The sequence below is a fragment of the Callorhinchus milii genome, unplaced genomic scaffold (assembly GCF_018977255.1).
Source record: "Callorhinchus milii isolate IMCB2004 unplaced genomic scaffold, IMCB_Cmil_1.0 Scaffold1, whole genome shotgun sequence".
Taxonomy (NCBI): Eukaryota; Metazoa; Chordata; class Chondrichthyes; order Chimaeriformes; family Callorhinchidae; genus Callorhinchus; species Callorhinchus milii.
The window spans coordinates 108,590,754-108,614,671 of NW_024704742.1; the positions used below are offsets into that span (position 1 = coordinate 108,590,754).

General features: G+C 39.9%; 1 protein-coding gene across 7 annotated transcripts in view; it reads right to left on the reverse strand.

The window, feature by feature from the left end:
* The window catches only part of cast (calpastatin), an 89,493-nt gene that overhangs the window by 14,768 nt on the left and 50,807 nt on the right, over positions 1 to 23,918 (reverse strand). For 4 of the 7 annotated variants that reach the window (XM_007893094.2, XM_007893097.2, XM_007893100.2 and 1 more), the window contains 22 exons: positions 23,107 to 23,157; positions 22,784 to 22,906; positions 21,830 to 21,931; positions 20,642 to 20,725; positions 20,324 to 20,383; positions 18,875 to 18,994; positions 16,553 to 16,618; positions 15,836 to 15,937; positions 15,261 to 15,344; positions 14,268 to 14,327; positions 13,476 to 13,595; positions 11,449 to 11,610; positions 10,211 to 10,276; positions 9,069 to 9,170; positions 8,329 to 8,412; positions 7,539 to 7,598; positions 5,228 to 5,347; positions 4,913 to 4,978; positions 3,201 to 3,302; positions 2,687 to 2,770; positions 1,835 to 1,894; positions 251 to 370 (listed from right to left, as the gene is read on the reverse strand). In XM_007893094.2, coding sequence (XP_007891285.2) covers positions 251 to 370; positions 1,835 to 1,894; positions 2,687 to 2,770; positions 3,201 to 3,302; positions 4,913 to 4,978; positions 5,228 to 5,347; positions 7,539 to 7,598; positions 8,329 to 8,412; positions 9,069 to 9,170; positions 10,211 to 10,276; positions 11,449 to 11,610; positions 13,476 to 13,595; positions 14,268 to 14,327; positions 15,261 to 15,344; positions 15,836 to 15,937; positions 16,553 to 16,618; positions 18,875 to 18,994; positions 20,324 to 20,383; positions 20,642 to 20,725; positions 21,830 to 21,931; positions 22,784 to 22,906; positions 23,107 to 23,157 — 1,998 coding nt within the window. The remainder of the gene's footprint in view (positions 1 to 250; positions 371 to 1,834; positions 1,895 to 2,686; positions 2,771 to 3,200; positions 3,303 to 4,912; positions 4,979 to 5,227; positions 5,348 to 7,538; positions 7,599 to 8,328; positions 8,413 to 9,068; positions 9,171 to 10,210; positions 10,277 to 11,448; positions 11,611 to 13,475; positions 13,596 to 14,267; positions 14,328 to 15,260; positions 15,345 to 15,835; positions 15,938 to 16,552; positions 16,619 to 18,874; positions 18,995 to 20,323; positions 20,384 to 20,641; positions 20,726 to 21,829; positions 21,932 to 22,783; positions 22,907 to 23,106; positions 23,158 to 23,918) is intronic. The other 3 variants (XM_007893095.2, XM_007893096.2, XM_007893098.2) reach the window with 3 other exon arrangements.

Genomic DNA, 23,918 nt, shown 5'->3' on the forward strand with positions numbered 1-23,918 from the left:
ATGTCAAGAGGATTTCTTATAGTGTCCAACAGGATTTACTGCAAAGTGCAGTGACTTGTGTGCAAATTGGCTGCTGCTTTTACGTACAAAATACAGTGATTACACTTTACAGTATAGTATATCCTATGAAGCGATTTGACACATCCTCCCACCCTGAAAGGCGCTATATCAAATGCAAGGGTTATTATTACTGCACAGGAAGGATTTTCAAGTTAAAAATTGATCAACACTTGACAGAAGGGAGTCATACCTTTGTCTGCTTAGGAGGTGCAGCATGTGAAGATGCCACTGCAGACTGTGTAATGATAGCTGGTGAGCTCTGTGCAAAGTCTGATGCCATAGCGTCCAGAACGTCAGCATTGGTCAAAAGCTGTCAGGACACCAAACAATAAGGAATATATTTTATTAATGCAAATCTGAAATCTACCTATAAACCTAAATGATTTTACCAGCAAATACTCAACATTGAATCTAAAACATGTGTAGAATAACTACTATATCTTTTCCAGAGAAAGAAACATCATATAAGTACATGATTTAAATGACAAGTCTAGTGGGACTTGGGCTAAGTAAAATAAATCTCAATTTTCTTGGACTCACCTAACTCACACCCATGTAAAAGCTGTTTCTCGGCATTCTCCCTACTACCAGAGGATAATTTTTGACACAACACTCATTTTATTCACTTCAAAAGAACAATGGCCTAAAGGGATCAACTGAGAAGCCAGCTCAGAACATCTTTTTGCTAGTCCAGCACTTAACCCAACTGCCTACAACACTGTTGTTGTAATATTGTTTTCCCTATCAGGTAGCTACAGTACCTATTGAAAAAATAGAAGGGGGTTTATCATGGTGTCTTGGCTAACAATCCCCCAAATTAAAAAAATGGTAATTAATTCCATGGATATTTGCGAACATTCCTGTGCGCAAATTGACTGCTGCGTTCGCCTAAAAATACAGTCACTACACTTTATAGTATATCCTCTGAAATGTTTTGGGAAGTTTTGACGATGTGATAATCCTTATCAAGTACAAGTATTATTATCATAAACCCCTTTGATCTGAACTGGCTCCAAGGTGATGTGTTTGGTAATGGAATGGCAGAATTGATCTGTCCTTCTGTGGCGGACTCCAGAAGTGTGAGAGGTGGTGGGATGGCATTATTCCAGATTACGTGACTCGATGCATCTTGACCCGTCACTGGAGGTGCACTTACTGACAAACAATGGGATCGCATTGAATCGTGGGAAATGAAGGTCAATGCAAACATCGACAGATCAAGGCAACTTTTCTCACGATTCAACGCCGACGGCCGGTTAAGTGCACTCGCATCAATGGGTCTGGATGTCATTTCCCATGATTCAATACAGCCGGTAAGTCTGGGGGTAATGGAAAATAGGGTTTACTGATTAGGAGGTGATAAATACGACTCGTGCAAAGTAATCTAAGTGGTTTTGATAGGAAACTGAATGGAACTCAGGTGTATGTATGACTTGGACAATTATACGATTTATAAAACATGTCAATTTTACTGAAATCCCATGAGATCTTTAACGTCCACCTGAACAGACAGAAGGGACCTCAATTTAACATCTCATCTGAAGGGCAGCATCTCCAGCAAAACAATGCCCCCAGCACTGTCTTGTAGTGTCAGACTAGACTTTGCGTTCAAATTCCCAACATGTGGCTTGAACCTACAACGCTTTGTTTCAGAGGAAACTGATATGAAGATAGACATTTTAGCAAGAAGCTAAATATCAGCTACAGTTTGCATACAAATACAATCAACCTCTTGATGCCAATAATTGAGTGTCATGCATCAGGAAGACTTTACCTCTGGCTTCTTTGCTGTATCAGTGGAGACAGGAACAGCTGGGCCCTTTTTAGCTATGTCCTGTGAACCAAACAAATTGTCATTTATCCTTCCAGAATACAGAAACACGATGTTGAATTAAACAAATGGTCAAACAACAGAACTGGAACACTAACAGAACGTCTTAGTTCTATTTTCAATTGAAGCCATATGGAAACCTAGTAGTGTTCAGGATTCTTGTTCCAATATCTGGGCACGTCAGAACGACAGTGTGAGCCAGTGGCTGTGTAATAAACTAGGTTCCTGGTCACTATGTTTTTCATTGCAACTATCAACATTACGAACCTAATCGTAACACACACTTTATTTTACAAGTTACACTTACGTAGCACCTTTCATGGTGGGAGGACATCCCAAAGTGTTTTACATAAGCCAGAACATAGAAATCAGCCATCAAATTCACATCAGGACTTCACCGACTATTCTGGGGGTAGGATGGAGGGGAGGGTGGGGGAACAGTGACCGATGAACGGGTGAGCAGGAGGGACGCTCATTTTTCTGGTGTACTGAAGCTGGGTTATAATCTCTTGAGAGATGCTACCCTGCATGAAGTGGATTCTGGAATAGGTGAGAATACAGGCTTTGGGTATTCAATAGGAAGTTATATTGTAAAACAATTTTTCCTTTATGTGTGAATATCAGAATTGAAAATAAAATCATCCAGATATTCCCTCAACAGAGGAATATTTTGAGAAGTTAAATTTTCAGGCTTTATTCTGATAACTGCTGATAACTCCCCTTCCAGCCACATTCCTTCACTGACACAGACTGAGAGACTGTATTTAAATAGGTGATGTTATTCACAGCACTGACCTCAGGATTGAATCGGTAATCGGGTGGTAAAGAATCCTCCCGCTCGCCCACTTTGTCTGCAAGCTTCTCACGAGCTGTTTTTTCCTAAAAACAGAAAATAAAGTTTAAAATGTATAACAACCACAGTTCATGTATTTATTATTTATTGATTGCTTGGTTTACTATAGTTTCACCTTATTTTGACGTGGAATGCAATGAGTCATTTTAACCCCCTGAATATCTTTTAATATCCCTCTTGGCAAATTCTATACCATTGGAATCCCACCAATCTTTGCGTCCAATGCACATTTGTTTGTATTGAATGTCATTTGTCATAGATAAGCCTAGAAGCATTTCCAAGTCAGAATGCTTGATTTTGAAATCCCCTTCACCACGATATCTGGGAGTTTAATTGTAGATATGTACATATATCTACACATCTGATAATATCAACTTAACAAATAATATTAATGTCAAATGGTTCACAAATGTTAATCAAAGATATAAAGATTCTTGAGACCAGCATCACTGATACCTTAACTTCAGGGCCAGTGTATATAGGACCTGAATGGACTGGGGCCTCAGGTTGAAGCATGTCTGAAAGTGCATCCAAAGCTCCCATATCTCCTGTTGTACCCTATAAAATAAAAGGAAGTTTTCAACATTCACACAACTCTACCTGAACTGTATCTGAAAGCAAAGTCATAGGAATGTAGAAAAATGAGAGCAGGAAGAGGTCATTGAACCTGTTCCACCAACCTGGCAGCTCTTTTAATGACAATTTTCCCACTCTCTTGCGTTCATACCTCTACTATCTAAGTATTTGTCTGTATCTCTTTTAAACATTCCTATCGATTCCATCTCTACAGCTTTCTGGGGTAGAACATTCCACATCTTCACAGCCCTCGAAGTGAAGCACTGCTTTCTGACCTCATCTCTAATTGCTCTAACACATTTGATCCAAAATTCGACTTTGATTCTGCCTGCAGGACCATATTGTCTCCACAATTTAGAATTGTGTAACAGAATTCAGGAAAATTAAAAAATTCAGTCTTCATTTGGAAAATGGTCTTTTGCAGTTCTTACAATCACCAACTTACAAATTAAGTATTTTGCACAATTCTGTTTAATCTTCAATGCTAAGCTTTACAGACTAAGAATTTCAAGCCTCTATATGATGCGGTCACTTGATCTCAACACAACATTTCTTCACAAACAGGTTATGAGTATCTTAGGATCTATTCTAGCGCATTGGGTTGTCCACCCGACGTGAAAGGCATTACACAAACGTAATTTTGTTATTGAACAGAGAAATCAAACTCAAGACTAAATGGCCCTAACTTGTCTTATAGCTCAGAGCTTATCTCCTATATCCTCATTGCTCTCCTCTGCATTGCCAATAGGGCCTTGGTCAGTCCTCTTATGTCGCAGTGACTAAAACTACATACAATACTCCAGGGGTGGCCTGAGCAGAACACTATACAGCTCCAGTATGACTTCTGTGATCTGAACCCAACTGACTTGGCAAATAGACCCAGTTCTATGCTTTTTACATTATCATTAATTTAGCATGTGTGTGTACTTAGCATAGTCTGACATGCAAGTATAGTGCAGGGGGGAGGGGAGGAGAGAGAAAGAGAGAGGCTGGTCATGTATGGGATACCTGAGTGTGAGATAAAGGAGGGTGGGAGGACTAACCATGCATTCTACTATAGTTAGACAATTTAACTTCTGATAGAAATAGTTTTCAGTTAGTACTGTACATCTCACACAATAGAACTACACAATGAGCTGATGTCCACACTCTTGAGATTCACAATTAGTGTGGATATCGGGGTCTCTACTTATTGTACCTTAGTCTGTGAATCCGGGTCTTCTCAAAAAATACCCTAGCTCCCCACTCTAATTACCCACTGCTTCCTTTGCTTTAAGGCATTGCAAATCCACCTGCATGCCTTATGCTCATATCCTGACACTGTATGGCAAAGGATTCTCCTGCCTGGTACTTTGTGATGTTTGGGAAACCTATTTATTTCCCCATATTTCCCCATTTAATGCAACCTCCTATATATATCATTGTGAAAAAAAATCATTGGTTTCAGCAAATTATTTCATATTATAATTTACACCCAAAAAGCTTTATTTCTCAATGCTGTTCCATAGACTCGGTTAGAGCCCAACAGTCAGTTTATATTGTAAACAGAAATTCGCAATCATGACTAACGCTCACACATTTTCGTCACTCACCTTAGGAGCAGGTTGACTTGCAGACACTGAACAAGCTGCTGACATTTTTACAGGTTCAATTTGATCCTTTGTAGAAAAGAATGAAGATTAATTATTTATGTGTCATTGTAAGGTGCAGTGAATTGGTATGCTCAAATTAGCTGCTGCATTCAGCTACAAAATATTGATTACATTTTACAGTATAATATATCCTATGAAGCTATTTGACACATCCTCCCACCCTGAAAGGCACTATATCAAACACAAGCATTATTATTACATGAGAAGGATTTTCAAGTTAAAAACTGATCAAGTCTTGACAGAAGGGAGACATACCTTTGTCTGCTTAGGAGGTGAAGCATGTGAAGATGCCACTGCAGACTGTGTAATGATAGCTGGGGAGCTTTGTGCAAAGTCTGATGCCATAGCGTCCAGAACGTCAGTACCGGTCAAAAGCTGTCAGGACAACAAACAATAAGGAATATATTTTATTAACGTAAATCTGAAATCCACCTATAAAACTAAATGATTTTACCAACAAATACTCAACATTGAATCTAAAACATGTGTAGAATAATTACTATATCTTTTTCAAGAAAGATATATCATAGAAGGGATCAACTGAGAATCCGACCCACAATATCTTCTTGCAATTACAGTACTCAACTTAATTGTCTACAACATTGTTGTAACATTGATTTCCTTACCAATTAGCCATGGGGAATGCAATACAGTCACTACACTTTACAGTATATCCTATGAAGCACTTTGAGACATCTCAATAACATGATAAAGCACCATATCAAATGCAAGGATTATTACTATAACTATCTTAACTCATCATATCTGTCCAATGCTAGAATAACCCTCACAGTTGGACCCAATCCTCTGCTTATACACGTGTGGTGTAAATCTCAACAAAAGAACTTCAGGTTTATTAAGTGGGCGAGGTCACTGGAGGAGACTTCATTTGAAACTATGGAAATATCTGAAACCATTAAAGCCAAACTCATTTATTGCATCATATATCAGGAAAATAATAAGAGGAAACCAGATGTGGTAGCAAACAAAAGGTAAACCCTTATTAACAAACAGCCAAACACCATCAATGGTGGGATCTGGCTCCTACCTCAGACTCACTTTGGCATACTACCCAGAGTGCTTTTATACCTATTTATAGGTTCATAACTCCTTCCTCTCGGGCCATCCTGTTCATTTCTCAAACTGGGGAACCTGGGCTGTCTCACTGTGCTGCTCCAAGCCACGAGTTGGGCCTGTGGATGTAGGTTGTTGTGGTCTCTGCTATTCTGAGACTATCTGTTGATCAGGGCTTCCCAAAGTTTCGGAGGTGGTGGCCTGGTGTTATTCCAGTTCTCATGGCCGGGCGTTGAATCCAGTCTTATCTTTGATGTCGGTTTTCTCAGCTTTTACAGAAAACGGGTTTCAAAATTAAGGCTGTATTTTAGAATTTGCCAAATTCTGGACCCTCGAAAATTCAAATTACAAGTGGAAGCATTAAATTTGTCTTTCTAAGTTCTTACATTCTTTATGTAATGTTGATAATAATAAATACTGAATTTGATATAGGCTGCATCAAGTCGAACAAATGTCTCCATGGCCCTCACACGATATATTGTAAAGCAGGGATGTCCAATACTTTAGTCACATGAGGCAAATTGGGAATCCAGATGTGACAAAATTTGCATTTTTAATTAGTAAACTAAAAAAATGAGTAACAGACAGCATCGTTGGGCATGTGATCTCATATTTGCATAGCGTATGCATGTATACTTTGACCCTTTCATGTATTTGTTGGTAAAATGGTAAGACAAAAAGCACCGTGTGCAAGTGTTTTTTGATGTTGTGTATCTTTACTTCCACTGTTACTGCTTATTGGTTATCTGCTAAAATAGTGTGTAACGTGGGTGAAAACATCGGATTGAGCAAGTCTTGTGAAAGAAAAAGAAATAAACAGCCCCTGCTCTCCACTCAGAACGTGGTTGGATGCTGTTTGCCCTTTTCCATGACAAGCCCTGTTGGAGCTACTCATTATCGACTGGGCTTGTTTTCTTGTGCTGGTCGAGCTGTCCATGACAGCTCATCCCTGCATACAATATTGCTGCTGCAATTTAGCGTTTACACTCTGGTTACAGGTGAAAGGATTGACAGCCTGCCAACTTAGTGAAAAAGAGACTGGCAAGTTTCACACTGAATTTGGTAGATGTTTGTAAGTATATGTTTGTTAAGTAAATATACGTGTAGACATACATGTGAAGTACATTTACCTGTATTGTGTGAGTGTATGTAAGGCGTTTTGTACTAAAATTAGTGCATGTGGCTCACCAGCAATTTTTATTGGACAACACTGCTGTAAAGTGCAGTGACTACGTATTTTGTAGGTTAACATGGCAACCAATTTTCTCCACAGCAATGTCTCAAGGACAGTCATGAAGTGAACGACCAATTTTACTTGGGGGACTGTTGGCCAGCATAATGGGAGGAACTTCCAGTTCTTTTTAAATAGTCACACAAGATCTTTAACATCCATCTCAACAGACAGCAAGAAGCTAAATATTAGCTACAATTTACAAAAAAAATTAACCTCTTGATACCAGTAAATGAGAGTCAAGCATCAGGAAGACTTTACCTCTGGCTTCTTTGCTGTATCAGTGGAGACTGGAACAGCTGGGCCCTTTTTAGCTATGTCCTGTGAACCAAACAAACTGCAATTTATCCTTCCATAATACAGAAACATGATGTTGAATTAAAGCAAATGGTCAAACAACAGAAATGGAACACTAACAGTACATCTTAATTCTATTTCCAATTGAAGCCATACGGAAACCTAGTAGTGTTCAGGATTCTTGGTTCAACATTTGGGTATGTCAGAATGACAACGTGAGCCAGTGGCTGTGTAATAAACTAGGTTCCTGGTCACCACATTTTTCATTGCAACTATCAACATTACAAATCCAATTGTAACACACACTTTACTTTACAATTTGCACTTACGTAGCACCTTTCATGGTGGGAGGACATCCCAAAGTGTTACATAAAGAAGCCAGAACACAGCAAAAAACAGCCATTAAATTCACATCAGGATTTCACTGATCACTCCGGGGTAGGGCTGAGAGATGGGGTGCAAGAATAGTGAGTGATGAACTGATAAGCAGAGGGGACGCTTATTTTTATGGTGTATGCTCTGAGAGATGCTACCCGGTGTGAAGCATACTGTATAAAAGCAAGTTGTTGTTCTTGTTACTGGTGTAGGATGGGGTAATGAGTGGATTCTGGGGTCAGTGAGAATACAGGCTTTGGGTATTCAGTAAGAAGTTATGTTGTGAAAGTTAAAGAAGTTAAATTCCTCCAGATGTTCTCTGAACAGAGGAGTATTTTGAGAGGTTAATTCAAATGGTGATGTGATGCACAGCACTGACCTCAGGATTGAATCGGTAATCAGGTGGTAAAGAATCCTCCCGCTCGCCCACTTTGTCTGCAAGCTTCTCATGAGCTTTTTTCTCCTAAAAATAAAAAATCAAGTTTAAAATGTATAACAAGCACAGTTCACACACTTATTCCTTGTGATCCATAAAAAGGAGGCAACTCTAAAGATTAAAAAAGCTAAATCAATTTCTACTTATTTAATTTAAGCAAAGTCCTGTCCACTGAAGCTGTTTGAAGACCAAGGTCAGTCTGGTTAGTCCAACTGAACAAATGCTGGTTATGATTAAGTGTTTGGACAGTGAGCAATTCCAGTGAGTTAACAAGATTCTATAGGCTTAAACAATGCAATATTCAGACCTCTAGCAGCATACTGATTGCTTGGTTTACTCCTATTTCATTTTATTTTGACATGGAATGTCAATTTAACTCCCTGAATTTGTTTAATAGCAAATTCTTTACAATCCACACCCCTCCAATGTTTACATCCAATGCACATTTGTTTGTATTGAATATCATTTGTCATAAATCAGCCTAGAAGCAATTCCTGTCTAGTTTTCTTGTCAGATCTTAGTTGGTTGATTTTGGAGTCCTCTTTAGCATGATATTATCTGAGAGTTTAACTGTAGACATATCTGCACACATAACATTCACTTAAACAAGTAATATAAATGTCAAATGGTTCACAAATATTAATCAAAGATATAAAGGTTCATGAGACCGGTGTCATTAATACCTTAACCTCAGGGCCAGTGTACTTAGGACCTGAATGGACTGGGGCTTCTGGTTGAAGCATGTCTGAGAGTGCATCAAGAGCTCCCATATCTCCTGTTTTACCCTATCAAACAAAAGGACAGTTTTAATATTCACACAATCTCTGGATGAATTGTATCCAAAAGCAAAGTCAAATTAACTTGCAAACTACATTAGAAAAGGAAGGAGGCATGTGGCAGGAAAGTCCCTGAGGTATCTCATTTAATACCTCACACATTGTGTTCTTATCTATCCATATCCACGTCTTACCATAAATAGCCAATGTTTTATTTGGGGTGGGGGGGGTGGGTGGGGGTCCGTCATTCCAATCTACCTGAAGTCAATCCAATGCTCAGCCTTGTCCCTGCATATCATCGATCATCAGTTTTGATTGCAAACAGATATTCTCAAACACAACTAACATGAAAATAATCCTTAGATTTGGTATAGCACCTTTCACATTGGGAGAATGTCTCAAGAGTGCTTGACAGGATTTACTGTGAAGTGTAGCGACTGTTTGCTTGGTGAGCAAACAATACCAGAGATGGAAAGCTCTACTTATTAGGGGAGATTCGATAAACTGGGGCTATTTTCACTAGGAGAGAAGGTTGAGAAGATACTTAATAGAGATGTTAAAAATTATGAGAGATTTTGCTAAGGTGAATAGGGAGAAGTTATTTCCACCTTTTGGTGAGTCAGTTACTGGAGGGCTTCATTTTAAGATGCTTACTTAAGAAACAAAAGGAAAGATTTTGAGATGTTTTTAAACTTAAGAGGGTTACTACAAAAACATCTGGCATTATTAGGACACAGAATTCTACCCAAATGATAGTAGAGCAGAAGTCATAATAGCTTTTAAAAGGGAAAAGACAAATATCAAAGAAAAACGATAAATGGTTATGGGGTAAAGGCAAGTGGGACTAAACACATGGCTCTTACAGACTGCCAGCACGGGCATCATGGGTCAAATTGTCCTTCTTCTGTGCTGAAAAATACAGTCATTCCACTTTACAGCATATCCTGTGAAGCACTTTGAGATAGCTCGACAACATGATAAGATGCTTTATTAAAGATGCAAGGATTATTATGATTATGTTTCTATTTCAGGCTTCTCTTGTCACCTACCTTGGCATCATGTTTACTTGCAGAAACTGAACAAGCTGCTGACATTCTCACAGGTTCGATTTGATCCTTTATAGAAAACAATGAAGATTAATTACTTCAATTTTCATTTCTTCCAAAGATGGCTGAACTGTTTTTCATGGTGCATTAAATTTACAGCACTGCTCCCGATAGCTGCCCTGAATGTTGCCAGCAACCCTCCTAAAGAGTCAGGTTGCTTGGACATCTGCATAGCCTTGGTGACAACAAAAAATGGCATGACGTTGGTGGCACAGAATCCATGTTAGTTTTTTTTAAATCAGGGTGAGATGATCACTTAGCTGCAATGACAAGCAATGTGGCCTACATGTTTGATCCTAGGCATTGGGGGAAGGCATGGGAGGTAAGAAGTAAAGGGGTATAATTTGTGATATATTTGCTAATTAATGCATCATTTTAGTGATCTTATGCTGCTTAACACATTGACTGGGTACATTAGTGCGTAAAGTTGCAATCAATGTATTTTGATAAGGGATGCTGCTGCAGTCGCAAATGATAAAGAATCATATCTTGCTGCAAAGTATTGAATAAACATACTTAGCACAGAACAGTACACAAAAAAAATTGGTCACTTCAATCCACGACTGTTTGTGGGACACTGCTGCGCACAATTGGCTGCCGAGTTTCACCCACAAAAATATACAGTCAATTCGCTTTACAGTACATTCTGTGAATCGCTTTGAGACGTCTTGAAAATGTGATAAGGCGCTATATCAAATGCAACAATTATTATTATTAGAAGCAAACCCCTCTGATACACTTCTCAATGGCCAATCTGGGGAAGTTGCAATGTACTTCAGTGCACCTTAACGTACTTGTGTGATAGCATTCTTCATCTACTCTCAACAGCTGCTTACTCAAGACACTGCTTACTCTATAAGCCTGCTCTGCACTATTTTAGGAGAGAATCATCAATATTATTCATTCAGTGAGTTTATGTAATGTTCTGAATTAAGACTGAATTTAAGAATTTTCCACAATTCTGCGCAATCTTAAATTTGATTGTTCAAATCATGGTATAAGATGAGATGAGGTGGTAATCCAGGCTTGAAGATTTGTCTGGAAATGAAAAAGAATCACATTTCTAAAAATAAATTGCTAGATTTCTAAACCGAGCGGGGATTTTCCTTGCTTTCCAAGTCATTGACTAAGTCATTCAGCACCACGCAGTGAATTAGTCGCAAGCAGGATGAGAGAATCACCTGCTCATACAGGTAAGCAATGTGATTGTTCACTGGCCTGGCTGCTCCTGCCCCAGCCACTGGATAAAGTAGGACGGTAAAAAATAAAGTTGCAAACCACAACTTAAAACTGCAAATTTGTAGTTGTTTTTCTGTAGTGTCCGCTCCTCTCAAGGACCAATTCTGCAAAATATATATGTATATGTTTCAATATCACAAAACTGTTGCTCAGAGACTCTGAGTCAGCAGGTTGATCTTGATTCTAAAACTTAACTGCTCAAAACCTTTCTGCCATGTTGCTTTTTATATTAATGTATTAATGGCCACACTGGCACTTGAGCATCACTCTTGCTGTAGTTAAAAGATTTCACATTTAGTGATCTCGGGGTTTCCAGTTTTTACTTTCACACCTTATACGTAATATGCCCTTTAAATGGGACTGAAAGGATTGCTCTTAAAAGAGCCAGCACAGACATGATGAGCCAAATAGCCTTCTTCTTACTGTAAGCTTCTATGGTTCCATGGTTCTAGTATGTTAATATATAAGTGGTTTGATAGTGCCATACATGTGCGCAAGATGATTGGAACATTTTTCCCCTTCTACTCCCCGTCCCCCATCAGCCACAATACAACTAACTGCAGCACAGGATTAGAAGGTGTGCCTGAGAAACAAACCTCCCGACTTGGAACTCTGTCATTTTTGTAGTTGGAACCATTAGCAAATCATTAACCTGATTTGTTAATGGTTCCATTAACGCTATCTAGGGGAGATGAAGGTGGGAAAAAGTCTCATAAATTCTGTGCAATGTAATGTGTGTTGTGGTTAAGTTTGTCCGTTTCCATTTAAAGATGGAAAAAAACCAATATTCATCAGGATTTTCTCCAAATCTAAGAGGACAGATTCTCATTGTTAAACATCATTTAAAAAAATATATATTTTTTCTTACCTGAACTATAAAAGTTGCTGACTACTTGTGGTGCGTGACCAGGACATCTCTTTCTGTGTGCTTCACTTGCACACAGTATGCTTACAGCACCTCTAACATCACTTCCTGCACATCTACCTTACAATCTGGATCTCTGCCATTTTTGTAATGGGGGTGGGGAGGGGAAATAAATTGCTAAAAATCTAAAAGCATCTGAAAAAAACAGTAATCCGTTTTCAAGTTATTTTTAATTGAAACTGGCTACCTTATATATCAGGGATAAGTTTGGGCAAGTGTGGATTGAAAAAATAGAAATTCCACCACCACGATTCAGGCCTGAGTCAGAAGATAAACCCAGCTATGGAAAGGATCCAGCCACAGCCAATGCAAGTCACAAGCTTCTCTATTACAGTCTGCCCACAACAGCAGTAGTGTCATTGCCAGAAATCCCACAAGGTGTCAGCATGGTTCAATTGGAAGAACTCTCACCTCTGATTCAAAAGGTTATGGGTTCAAGCTCTACATTAAGAGTTTGAACTCAGTCCAGGCTGACATTCCAGTGAGGTGTTGGGGGAGAGCTAGATGTGCTATAGGTGCCATCCTTTAGATGAGATGGTAAACTGGGGCCCAATTTGCCTATTCAGGTGGATGTAACGATCCCATAGCACTATTTGGGAGAGAAGGGAGTTTTATTGGTGTCCTGGCCAGCAATCCCCAGCTCTGTAGTGAAGTGTCAGCCTAGACTATCATCTTAAAGTCCAGATGTGGGGTATAGACCCACAACTTTCTGAATTAGGTGAGAGTGTTGGAACTGAGTAAATTGAACTGAGAATTTTATTGCACAGGACCAGATGGCAAAAAAGATTAAATAATCTCAGGCCTTCTTGGATTTAAGTAGCTACAATTAACAACTGGTTATGGCAAAGCAAATGTTAAGAATTTAGACATCCTAGTGCAGCCTTGCCTGGAATTAATCACGGAATAAATCAGGTCTGTGACATGCTGGAAACATTTTGTGCAAATATATAACTCACAAATTTCAATGGTTAAATTGGATTCTAAACATAGATGGGAAAGATTTTCAAGTTATAAACTGATTAAAAGTTGACAGAAGAGTCGTACCTGTTTCTGCATAGGAGGTGCAGCATGTGAAGATGCCACTGCAGACTTTGTAATGACAGCTGGAGAGCTCTGTGCGAAGTCTAACGCCATAGCGTCCACAAGATCAATCTTGGTCAGAAGCTGTCAGCACAACAAACAGTAGTAAGGAACATATTTTACCAATGCAGATCTGAAATAAGCTGACTAAAGTAATAATACTAATAATCCTTACATTTGATATGGTGCTTTTCACCTCAGGAGGATGTCTCAAAGGGGAAATACATTTTGTTCACCTCCAAATATTAAAGGCCTTGATGAAAACACTGGGAACCTGAACCCTCTGGTTTCGATACCAATATTAGTATCATAGGAGGTATTCAAGGCAGGAGTAGATCATTGGTCTATCTAGCCTATGTGCTCAACCCAGTTACCTCTGATATTGCTTTATATGCAAGAAAGACAGCAAATGTTACATCCTCCTTATATAGAAAAGTAGCAATCATTCAGGTAACTGCAGTTCTAAGAATGTTAAACTGAGTTTAAAATCATTAAAAGAAAATTATTATAATCCATCAATAAAGACAGATGAGTAACAAGTTGGATAAGGGATAATCATTACTTTTGTAAAGGATAAGTTAAATCAATTCAATAGAATTCTTAGACAGAATTATTGAGATGATAGGTAGAGCTTCCACTACACCTGAATGGCTTTTCCAATCCTGAATTCAGGTGTATTGAACAGAAGTTAAATGTTTCCAAGAAAATCATCATCTTAATGTCTGTAATGAACCCCAATTCTCAGAAACGCATTACCTCTGGTTTCTTTCCTGAATCAGTGGGAGCAACAACAGCTGGGCCCTTTTTGTCTGCACCCTGTGGAACCATGCAAACTGCTATGAAGTCATTCAACAATGCAGATAAATCATTTAGAAATAAGCAAATGGTAAAATAGCAACAGTAGTGTCATAGAATCACTAAAAGCACATCATATTTCTATTTACAATTGGACCCAAAGGGTATTGCAGCATCAGACCAACAACTGTGCACTTCAGAACCATGTCATTGGGCAATAAACTAACTTGTTGGGAAATTATATATCACAACTTGCAAACATGATAAACTCAAAGATAAGATTAACACATGTTCCTTTTTGATAGAAAGGTCCTGAATGAAGCTAAGTGCATACAGCAATGAGCTGAAGTGTTCTGTGTTGGGCCTCAGGGTTCAGAGATCACAAGTCAACTGTGAGGGCCAATTCACATGTCAATCGGCTGGAGTCCGATGCTCACTCCAGCGGCTCCAAGTACAGCAGCAAATTGTCATCCCAGAATTCGGGAAATAAATTGTTGAATTTGGGATTTTTCTGAGAAAAGGTTCTTTACAAATGAATTTTCACCCAAATATCTTTGTGTTTATGGTGAAAATTAGTAAATCTGAGTTGAACATTTCCTTCTTATATTTTGGGACAGAGTTTTAGAGAGTGGGGGCTTAGTGGTTGAAGCCTTGGCCACTGATGAACGGAGGGTGCAGGTAGAGGAGTGAAGATCAAATAGGTACGGAGGAGGGAAAAATTGCGAATGGATCTGAAGGTCAGACTGAGGACCTTGAAGGCAATTTGCCAGTGTACCAGAACCCACCGGAGGATGGGGGGAAATTGGTAATCAAAGTGAGAATATCGATTTCAGTCATTCAGTAAAAGATTACATTGTGAACCAGACAATCCAACAATTTCCATCCAAATATTTTCTGACACATGAGCCTATTCTGAGAGGTTAAATGCTTGGTAAAGTTATTTGCAGCACTGACCTCAGAAGAAAATCTGTAATTGGGTGGAATCGAATCCTCCCGCTCGCCCACTTTATCTGCAAGCTTCTCATGAGCTGCTTTTTCCTAAAAACAGAAAATAAAAGTTCAAACTGTATAACAAGTACAATTCAATCACTTATATACTATGCTCCAGATCAAGGAGAGAACTATGAAGTTAGGAAACCTAAACCAACGTGTACATATTCAGCTCAAGTGAAAATTCAGTGCAGCCATGTTACAACACACCTCATCCTTTTGTGGGACATTGCTGTGCGCAATTGGCTGCCGCGTTCGCCCACAAATATACAGTCAATTCACTTTACAGTGTGTTCTGTGAAGCGCTTTGGGACGTCCTCCCGACGTGAAAAGCGCTATATCAAATGCAAGGATTATTATTATTATTATTATTATCCTAGGCAAATTCTGTTATGATGCAGGCACAGTGTAGATCCCATTCACTGTGCTTCAGTACAGCCAGTCTGCTCGTATCCCACACCACCGTCCCCCTATACATACTCATACATACAAATTAAAATCCAAGATAATAAGATTCATGAGGCCAGCATCTTTGATACCTTAACTTCAGGCCCAGTGTATCTAGGACCCGAATGGACTGGGGCTTCTGGTTGAAGCATGTCTGAGAGTGCATCAAGAGCTCCCATATCTCCTGTTTTACCCTACAAAACAAAAGGACAAATTCTAGCTGAACTATATCTGAAAGCAAAGTCAACGGACCATAGAAAAACAGGAACAGGACCTTACACCATATATTTTGCTTGCTAGATACAATACAGAAATAGAGAGTTTGAGAGTTTAGAGAACAAGAGTATATCTCCAATAGATTCTTGAGGCACTCAAAACTTCTTTATAAAGAAATATTTTCCCTGGATTTCCCTGGACAGCATTGTGGTTAGAGAGGTTCTATCCTCCTTTTTCTTACTGATTTGCTGATCAATGGAAATAGTCTAAAGAACATTTTCTCTTTTATGCTGGCCTTTATATTTAAGGCCCGGATTAATTTCTTATCCTAATTCCCAATGGCGTTGATTTGTAAAACAGTCTCCCATATGATACCTTAACAAGGCTTTTAGGAAGTCTAAAATTAATGATTTTTCATTAGATCTTTATAATTCATTATTAATACAATTAACACAATTATTACAATAATTAATAAAATGATGATTATGTTTTGCAGTTAGATCTTAACCCTGTTCCTGTAAATCAGGTTAAATACCAACAGTCAGTTTCCATTATAAACATCATGAAAGATATCATATTTCCTTGTCACTCACCTTAGGAGCTGGTTGACTTGCAGAAACTGAAAAAGCTGCTGAAGCTTTCACAGGTTCAATTTGATCCTTTGTGAAAAAGAATGAAGATGAATTACTTCAGGTTTCATTTCTCCCAATGATCATTTCAGGCTTCCTGCATTTCTAGTTCTGCATTTAAATTTACAGCATTGCTCACAACAGTGAAATGGAACAGTGCAAAGTAATCCAGGCTGTAGCTGTTTGCAGGGTCCCACACAGACCATCTTTAAGAGTTGGGCAAGACCCACAGTTATAAAGGTAGAAACTTGCTGATAGTATAAGGGTTTCTGTTGGAGGCATGGAATCTACATTTTCTAGCTGCCACCAGGGTGAAAGAATCGTTGAGCAGTAAGGGCAAGCAATACATATTCCCACTGTCCCATATTGTCCAATATTAATGTTTGTGGACGAGGGCCAACTTTCTTCAACTCAACGTCGGCAAGACCGAGGCCCTCCTGATTGGCTCGCGCCAGCGCCTCTGCACTTCAGGTGCTGGTAGCATCAGCCTCCACGGCTGCACACTCAACCTCACTAAGCCAGTCAGGAACCTGGGTGTCTTGTTTGACCCTGAACTGTCCTTTCTCCCCCACATCTGTGCCATAACCGGTACTGCCTACCACCACCTCCGCAACATTGTCAGACTCCGCCACTGCCTCACCCTCACCCACGCATTCGTCACCTCAAGACTTAATTACGGGAACTCCCTCCTCATCGGTCTTCTCAACTCTTCCCTTCACAAGCTGCAGATCATCCAAAACTCTGCAGCTCGTGTACTTTCACGCACCAGACTCCGCGACCCCATCACTCCCAACCTCGCCGACTCCACTGGCTTCCCTTCCTCCAGAGGATCAAGTTCAAGATCCTTGTCCTCACCTTTAAAGCCATCCATGGCCTTACCCGCTCCTAACTCTCTGACCTGCTGACTCCCTACGAGCCTACCCGCTCCCTCCGTTCAGTGGGCCCTGGCCTACTCCACGTTTCCCGCCCGACCTACCATCGGTGGCCGGGCTTTCAGCCTCTCTGCCCCCATACTCTAGAACTCCATCCCACAGTCCCTTCACTCGCTTCCTCCCTTGCCTCCTTCAAGGCCGGTCTCAAGACCCTTCCCTTCGACCGTGCCTTTGGTCTCCCTCTTATCTCTCTGCCTTCCGTCACTCCTACACCACCCCTCCCCCATGCTCAGACCCCGACACCTGATTGTTCAGTGCCTTGGGACGTCCTCCCGACGTGAAAGGCGCTCTATAAATGTAATTTTGTTGTTGTTATTGTGGGTCCCAGACAGATCCTCCTGAAGAGTTGTGTTACATGGACAACTACAGAATAGTGTTGGTGGCACAGAGCATTTTCTCTTTATCACTGGGATGAGAGGGTCATCACCATTTCTAGATTATACAGATCACAAGAATGTTGCTATAAGACTCAGTTTAACTTAGACCCAAAAGGTTCCACATGAAAGTCAGAGCATAAACACCAGCTGCAAGCAGCATGTGCCATCATTCAGGTTCAGCACTTATAATATATAAACAACAAAATTACATTTGTATAGTGCCTTTCACATTGCGAGGACGTCCCAAGGTGCCAGAGTGACAGAGTTTCAGACCTGAGCTGGGGGTCGGGGAGGGTGGAGGGCAGTGGGGAAAACAGGGAGATCAAAAGCACAGTTGAAGAGGGTCTTGAGATGGGTCTTGAAGGAGGCAAGAGAGTGGGCGAGGCGGAGGACTGTGGGGTGGAGTTCCAGAGGGTGGGGGCAGAGTGGCAGTAGGCCCGCCCACCAATAGTGGGGCGAGCGAGGCTTGAGGGTGTATGGGGATAGGATGGGGCAGTGGGATTGAAGGGACAGTGCAGACTCAATGGGACCAATGGCCTTCTTGGCCTTGTGTGCGGTGAATTGCTGATTCTGTGATTCTATAAACCGGAAGTCTCAATTAGTGCAGTTTGCTATCATCTCATTTTACACCCAGTGGAACTCATGTTAAAATAACCAAATCCCAATATAAATCTGTTTTTGACAAGTGTGGTCCTGGCTCTAGAGTCACATCCTTAAAAAAAATTACCACATCCTGTCCCCTTTTCCTCCGCAAAATTACATTTCCCAATGATATCTCAAGGGTTTCTATATTTGTCCTTGAACAAATGTAATATATGTAATATGTAACAGTGACATTTAGGTTGAGGTTTCAGTAACATATTTCAAATCATAGTCAAACCCTCATTTTAACTTTACCGCTTTAAGTGCATCTTCTAAGCCTTTATTCTTCCACCAAACTTCATCCACAATCTAACAATCCCTCCTAAGATCCATACCTTTTTCTGTAGGGGTGCCGCACAATGTGACGATGGAGCGGGAGACTTTGTAATCAAACCCGGGGAGCTCTGTGCGAAGTCTAATGCCATAACATCCATGATGTCACTTTGTATCTGAGGCTGTCAGAAGAAACAAACAGTCTTGAACATATTTAAAGAAAGAGCTAGTAAGTATATAACGAGCAAAGAACTAGCTCCTTACCATGTTGAAATATCCCCAAAATACTTCAAGTAATTGCTGTCAAAGTGACTGTTTTTTCTAGTTAAATGTGGGACTATTTGTGCCAAGAAGGTCACACAATCAGCCAAGAAAATTATTTCCACTGGTTGGTAAATCAGTAACCAGAGGGCATCAATTTAAGATAGTTAGTAAACAAGCAAATGGGGAGGATAGGGGAAAAAAATCATGCATAGAGTAGTTAGAATATGGAATGCCCTGTCAGGAGCAGTGGTTGAGGCAGAATCCATATTGGTCTTCAAGAAGGAACTAGACAAATACCTTAAAAAGAATCAGCTACATAGGTATGGGAAAAGGGTAGATAAATGGGACTGAAAGGATTGCTCTTGAGGGAGCCGGCACAGACACAATGCTCCTAATGGCCTTCTCTAGAACATAAATTTCTGTGGTTCCAGTCCAGAGGACTCCTGCTGAGGCACCATAAGAAACTCCCTTCTCTTTTTAATACTGTTACTCGATCTTTAAAATTCTCTTGAATAGGAAAAAGAAGCGATGATTTAATATCTCATCAGAGAGTGCATCTAATAATAACATTCCCCAGTAACAATAATATTCCTTGTATTTGACACAGCACCTTATCCCACCATCAAGACATCTTCACAGATGCGCTTCACAGCATATATAGTAAAATGGATTGTCTGCGTACTTTGGGGGTGAAACGCACTTTAGTATTGCACTGAAGACTCAAATCAGATAATTAGCTGAACTCCCGGCATGGGCTCAGACTCACAACTTTGCGACCCAGAGGTACTAACTGAGCTAAGGTTTGCCTTTAAATGAGAATAGTCAAAGCCCTAAAATAGAACCCAAATGAGAGACCTGAGTTCAATTCCAGGCAGGGGGAAACCTTGGGCAAGTTTCCTTACTCCACACGCCTAATAATAATCCCTCCAAAACCCAAAACAATAATAAATTGGTCATTTTCAATCTACGACTGTTTGTGGGACATTGCTGTGCGCAATTGGCTGCCGCATTCGCCCACAAATATACAGTCAATTCACTTTACAGTGTGTTCTGTGAAGCGCTTTGGGACGTCCTCCTGACGTGAAAAGAGCTATATCAATATGCAAGGATTATTATTATAAAGCATCTTTCCTTGTACCCTTGTAGCCACTTAAAGAAAAGCAATAACTGAAAGCAGTCAAATACTAAGAAGGAATGTATGAATTGTGTGCCGGTAAATTTAACCTTGTGTCTCAGTGAGCTTTTACCTTTGGTTTCTCTGCCGGATGAACGTGAGTGCCAACACTTGTGTCCTTTTTACTGGTAGCCTGGGAATCAAACAAACTACCATGAAATCCTTCCATAATGGAGTGTTACAATGTTGAATTAAAACAGTGATAGAATCATTAAAAGTACATCTTATTTCTATTTACAATTGATCTCACAAATGGAAAGCTGCTTTGGTGTTCAGAGTTCTTTTGAATCATGCAAACACAACAACAACACAATTATATTTGTATAGCGCCTTTCACATCAGGAGGACGTCCCAATATAATTCAAACAGCGATATTATTCACAGCACTGACCTCAGGGAGAAGTCTGTATTCAGGTGGTAGAGAATCTTCCCGCTCTCCCACTTTGTCGGCAATCTTCTCGCAAGCTGTTTTCTCCTAAAAAGAAATGTTTTAAAAGAAGTGAACATCACATTTCATATATTTATTTACTGTGTTCCATACAAAAAGAACACCAAAGTTAGGAAAGCTAAATACATGTGTATGTTATTCAGCTGAAATGAGAACATGTATTCCAAGGTTCAAGTGAAACTCTTCAGTCTTTCTTTTTTGTTGTCCAGCCGGTGTCTGACACATATGAAAATCCATCGCAATGCTGAAGAGTATTTACACCAAACTGATTGTTCCATACATCCCACCTACACATGGAAATCCCTATGTATTGGAATGTGCACTCTCTCCTAGGAGGGAAGCATTCCGCTTACCTAATTCCACAAAGTATTAGTTTGAGGCTGGCAGGAACCAAGGCTAAGGGACCTAATACAATACGTTAGAGTACTGTTGGGAGTTTAACCAGCTAAAACTTCAATGTGCAAAGCAATCTCTAACAAGCTTCCCATTGCTTGTCCAGCTAGGACTGCCTTACCTGCTAAGGCTTTGGCTTGCAGGGTTAACAGGAGCTGAATGGGAAGAATTCCCCGCCCCAGTCTGCCACTCCACGTCGTACTGAATGAGCCAGGCTGCCTGGTCTGTCATCAGAAGGGCCTGGAATACTGTGGACACACCTGGCTCATTACTGAGAGTGCTACAGAGGTTTGACTCGATTCCAACAACCCATCTGGTTAGTTCACTTAAGACTACTTGTTTCAAACTATTGATTTCAGTTGCAAAAATAGGATGGGTTGCATAATCTAAATGGTAAAATAATAAAAGGTGAATTATCAAGATGGAATAGGTGGATAATTAAAAAAGGCAAAGTAAATAGAGGTAAATTATAGTTACAATTTTACATCTATAAAGCACCTTTCACGTCAAGAGGATATCTTAAAGTGCTTCACAGAGCCAAATGGGAGCCTGAGCTTGGAATGGGGGGAGTCGAGGAAGAGAGGTGGGGAGGTGACCAAAAGCACGGTCGAAAAGGAAGGTCTGAAATAGTAAGTCACTGTAAGGAAAATGTGAACTTGTAATTATGTTTAAACACAATGTACAGTAATATGAGTGATAAGCAGACATAAAGATTCATATAACTGTGTCTTTTAATACCTTAATTTGAGGGCCAGTATACTTAGGACCTGAATGGACTGGGCCTTCTGGCAGAAGCATGTCCGAGAGCTCATCAAAAGCTCCGTGAGCATCAGTTTTACCCTATAAATAAAGGACATCTTTCAATATTCACATAATCTCTAGCTGTACCGTATCCAAAAGCAATGCCGAATATATTATAAGTTGAAAAATGGGAAATAAAAGTTACTGCTGCACCCACATGCACACCAAAGTCTCTCCAGTGTAGTAAAATAAAGTGCCCTGGAAGTCTTTAGGAAATCCCTTGCTTTCATCTATTAAACAACAATTTCTTGTCCACCACCTTCCAGATAAATGCACTTGATGAAATGAACCAAAACAGATCAATTCTAGACATTTTAAAATGCAGGCAGTGCAATTTAGGTTGTGACTCAGAAAAACACAATCTTGACCTAGGCACAACATTTCTTTGCAAAGAATTTATTACTGATCCAGGATTCAACATTTTTAAAAATTTATTTTTTTCAGCTTGGTATCTGACACACCAGGCTTAAGAATATCCAAAACAGACTGAGTTCCATAAAAGGCAAAATACTGCAGATGCTGGATATCTGATATAAAAACAGAAGTCGCTGGTACACTCGGGGTGTCAGGCAGCATCTATAGAGAGAGAAAAGTGAGTTAACGTTTCAGGTCGATGAACTTTCGTCAGAACTCAGTTCCACATATGTATGGAAATGGAATGCAACTCTCTTGCTGGATGTATGCACTCCGCCTACCTAATTCCAGAGAGTATTAGTGTGGGATGGCAAGAAGTGAGTTTGGAAGACCTCTGAGCTCCGTGATAAGACTGGGAACCATTTTAATCCGCGTGCTGTTTAGTGGATTGAAAACCAATACACCCACATTACTGAGGGACATGATTCTCCAGTTAAAAGCATAGATTTTGACAAGAGATGGAAGCAGCAAGCTTACCTCTTTCTGCTTCGATGCGGCTGCTTGAGAGTAGGACGGTGGTGGTGCTGCAGACTTTGAAATTGAAGCATCAGACTTGATGTCAAAGGTCAGAGGATCTATAAGAGCTTTGTCTGTCAGAACCTGGCAGTAAAGCACACAAAGAGAATTCAGGTATATAGACTTAAAATACACGGAGTAAAATTACACCAATACAAACAGAAAACTGCTACAACCTCACCCACAGTCCTAAAGCACATATTAAACAAGTTAAAAGAAAAACAAAAAGGCCCGGGTAATAATTTGTTTCTAAAAGTTCAAGAAAAATGCAAAGTAGGATTTACCTCCCCAGGGATTGACCTTAGTTTTGTCTCTGGATAAGCACTCGTTTTAATCTGTGGAAACAGCATTGTGTAAAAATAAAAACAAATAGTTAAATAAAAACAACAAACAAACAAACAAAAGAACTACAGTTATGATCAATGGAACCCTTGCTTTGCTGGGGGGACATTTGCAACTCTTGGAAGACTTGCTATTTTGTGCACCTCTGAGCCACCACTTAGCCTATCTGGTAATGAAGTGCTGCCTGAATTGGGATTCCGTATTTATTTCCTCTTCTCTTCCTGATGTTCAGCAAAATAACATAAGTTAACCAATTCAGAGCTAGTCCAGTGACCTCTATATAGCAAGTAGAATACTCTATCAAATAACACTATTGGTGCTAAAGTTTTCCTTTTGCTGTGAGTAGGCGCCTGGCCTTTACGTAGCAACTTCCCACCATGGGATGATTGAAATCAATAGTGGAAAATCACAAATGCAGGAATGGTAGGCACAGACCTGAGTGTCATCACACTGTGATTTCCCAGAGGGAATATATACCAATTTATATCATTTGAATCGTAGTTTGAACAGAATGTTGATAAATAACTGCTGCAGTGCTGCATTGTAGACATTGATGTGGACAAATTGTTTGTCTCAATCCTTACAAACACAATCGCTACATTTAAAGGTAATTGTTGTACAGCGTTTTGAGTCGCTGCCTCCGAAGGAAGGCACCTATGGCAACTTTGCACTTTCTCAGCACTGTACTGGAGTTTCAGCCAAGATCTTGCTTGAATCCACAACCTTCTGATCCAGAGGAGAGAGCGTACTAACT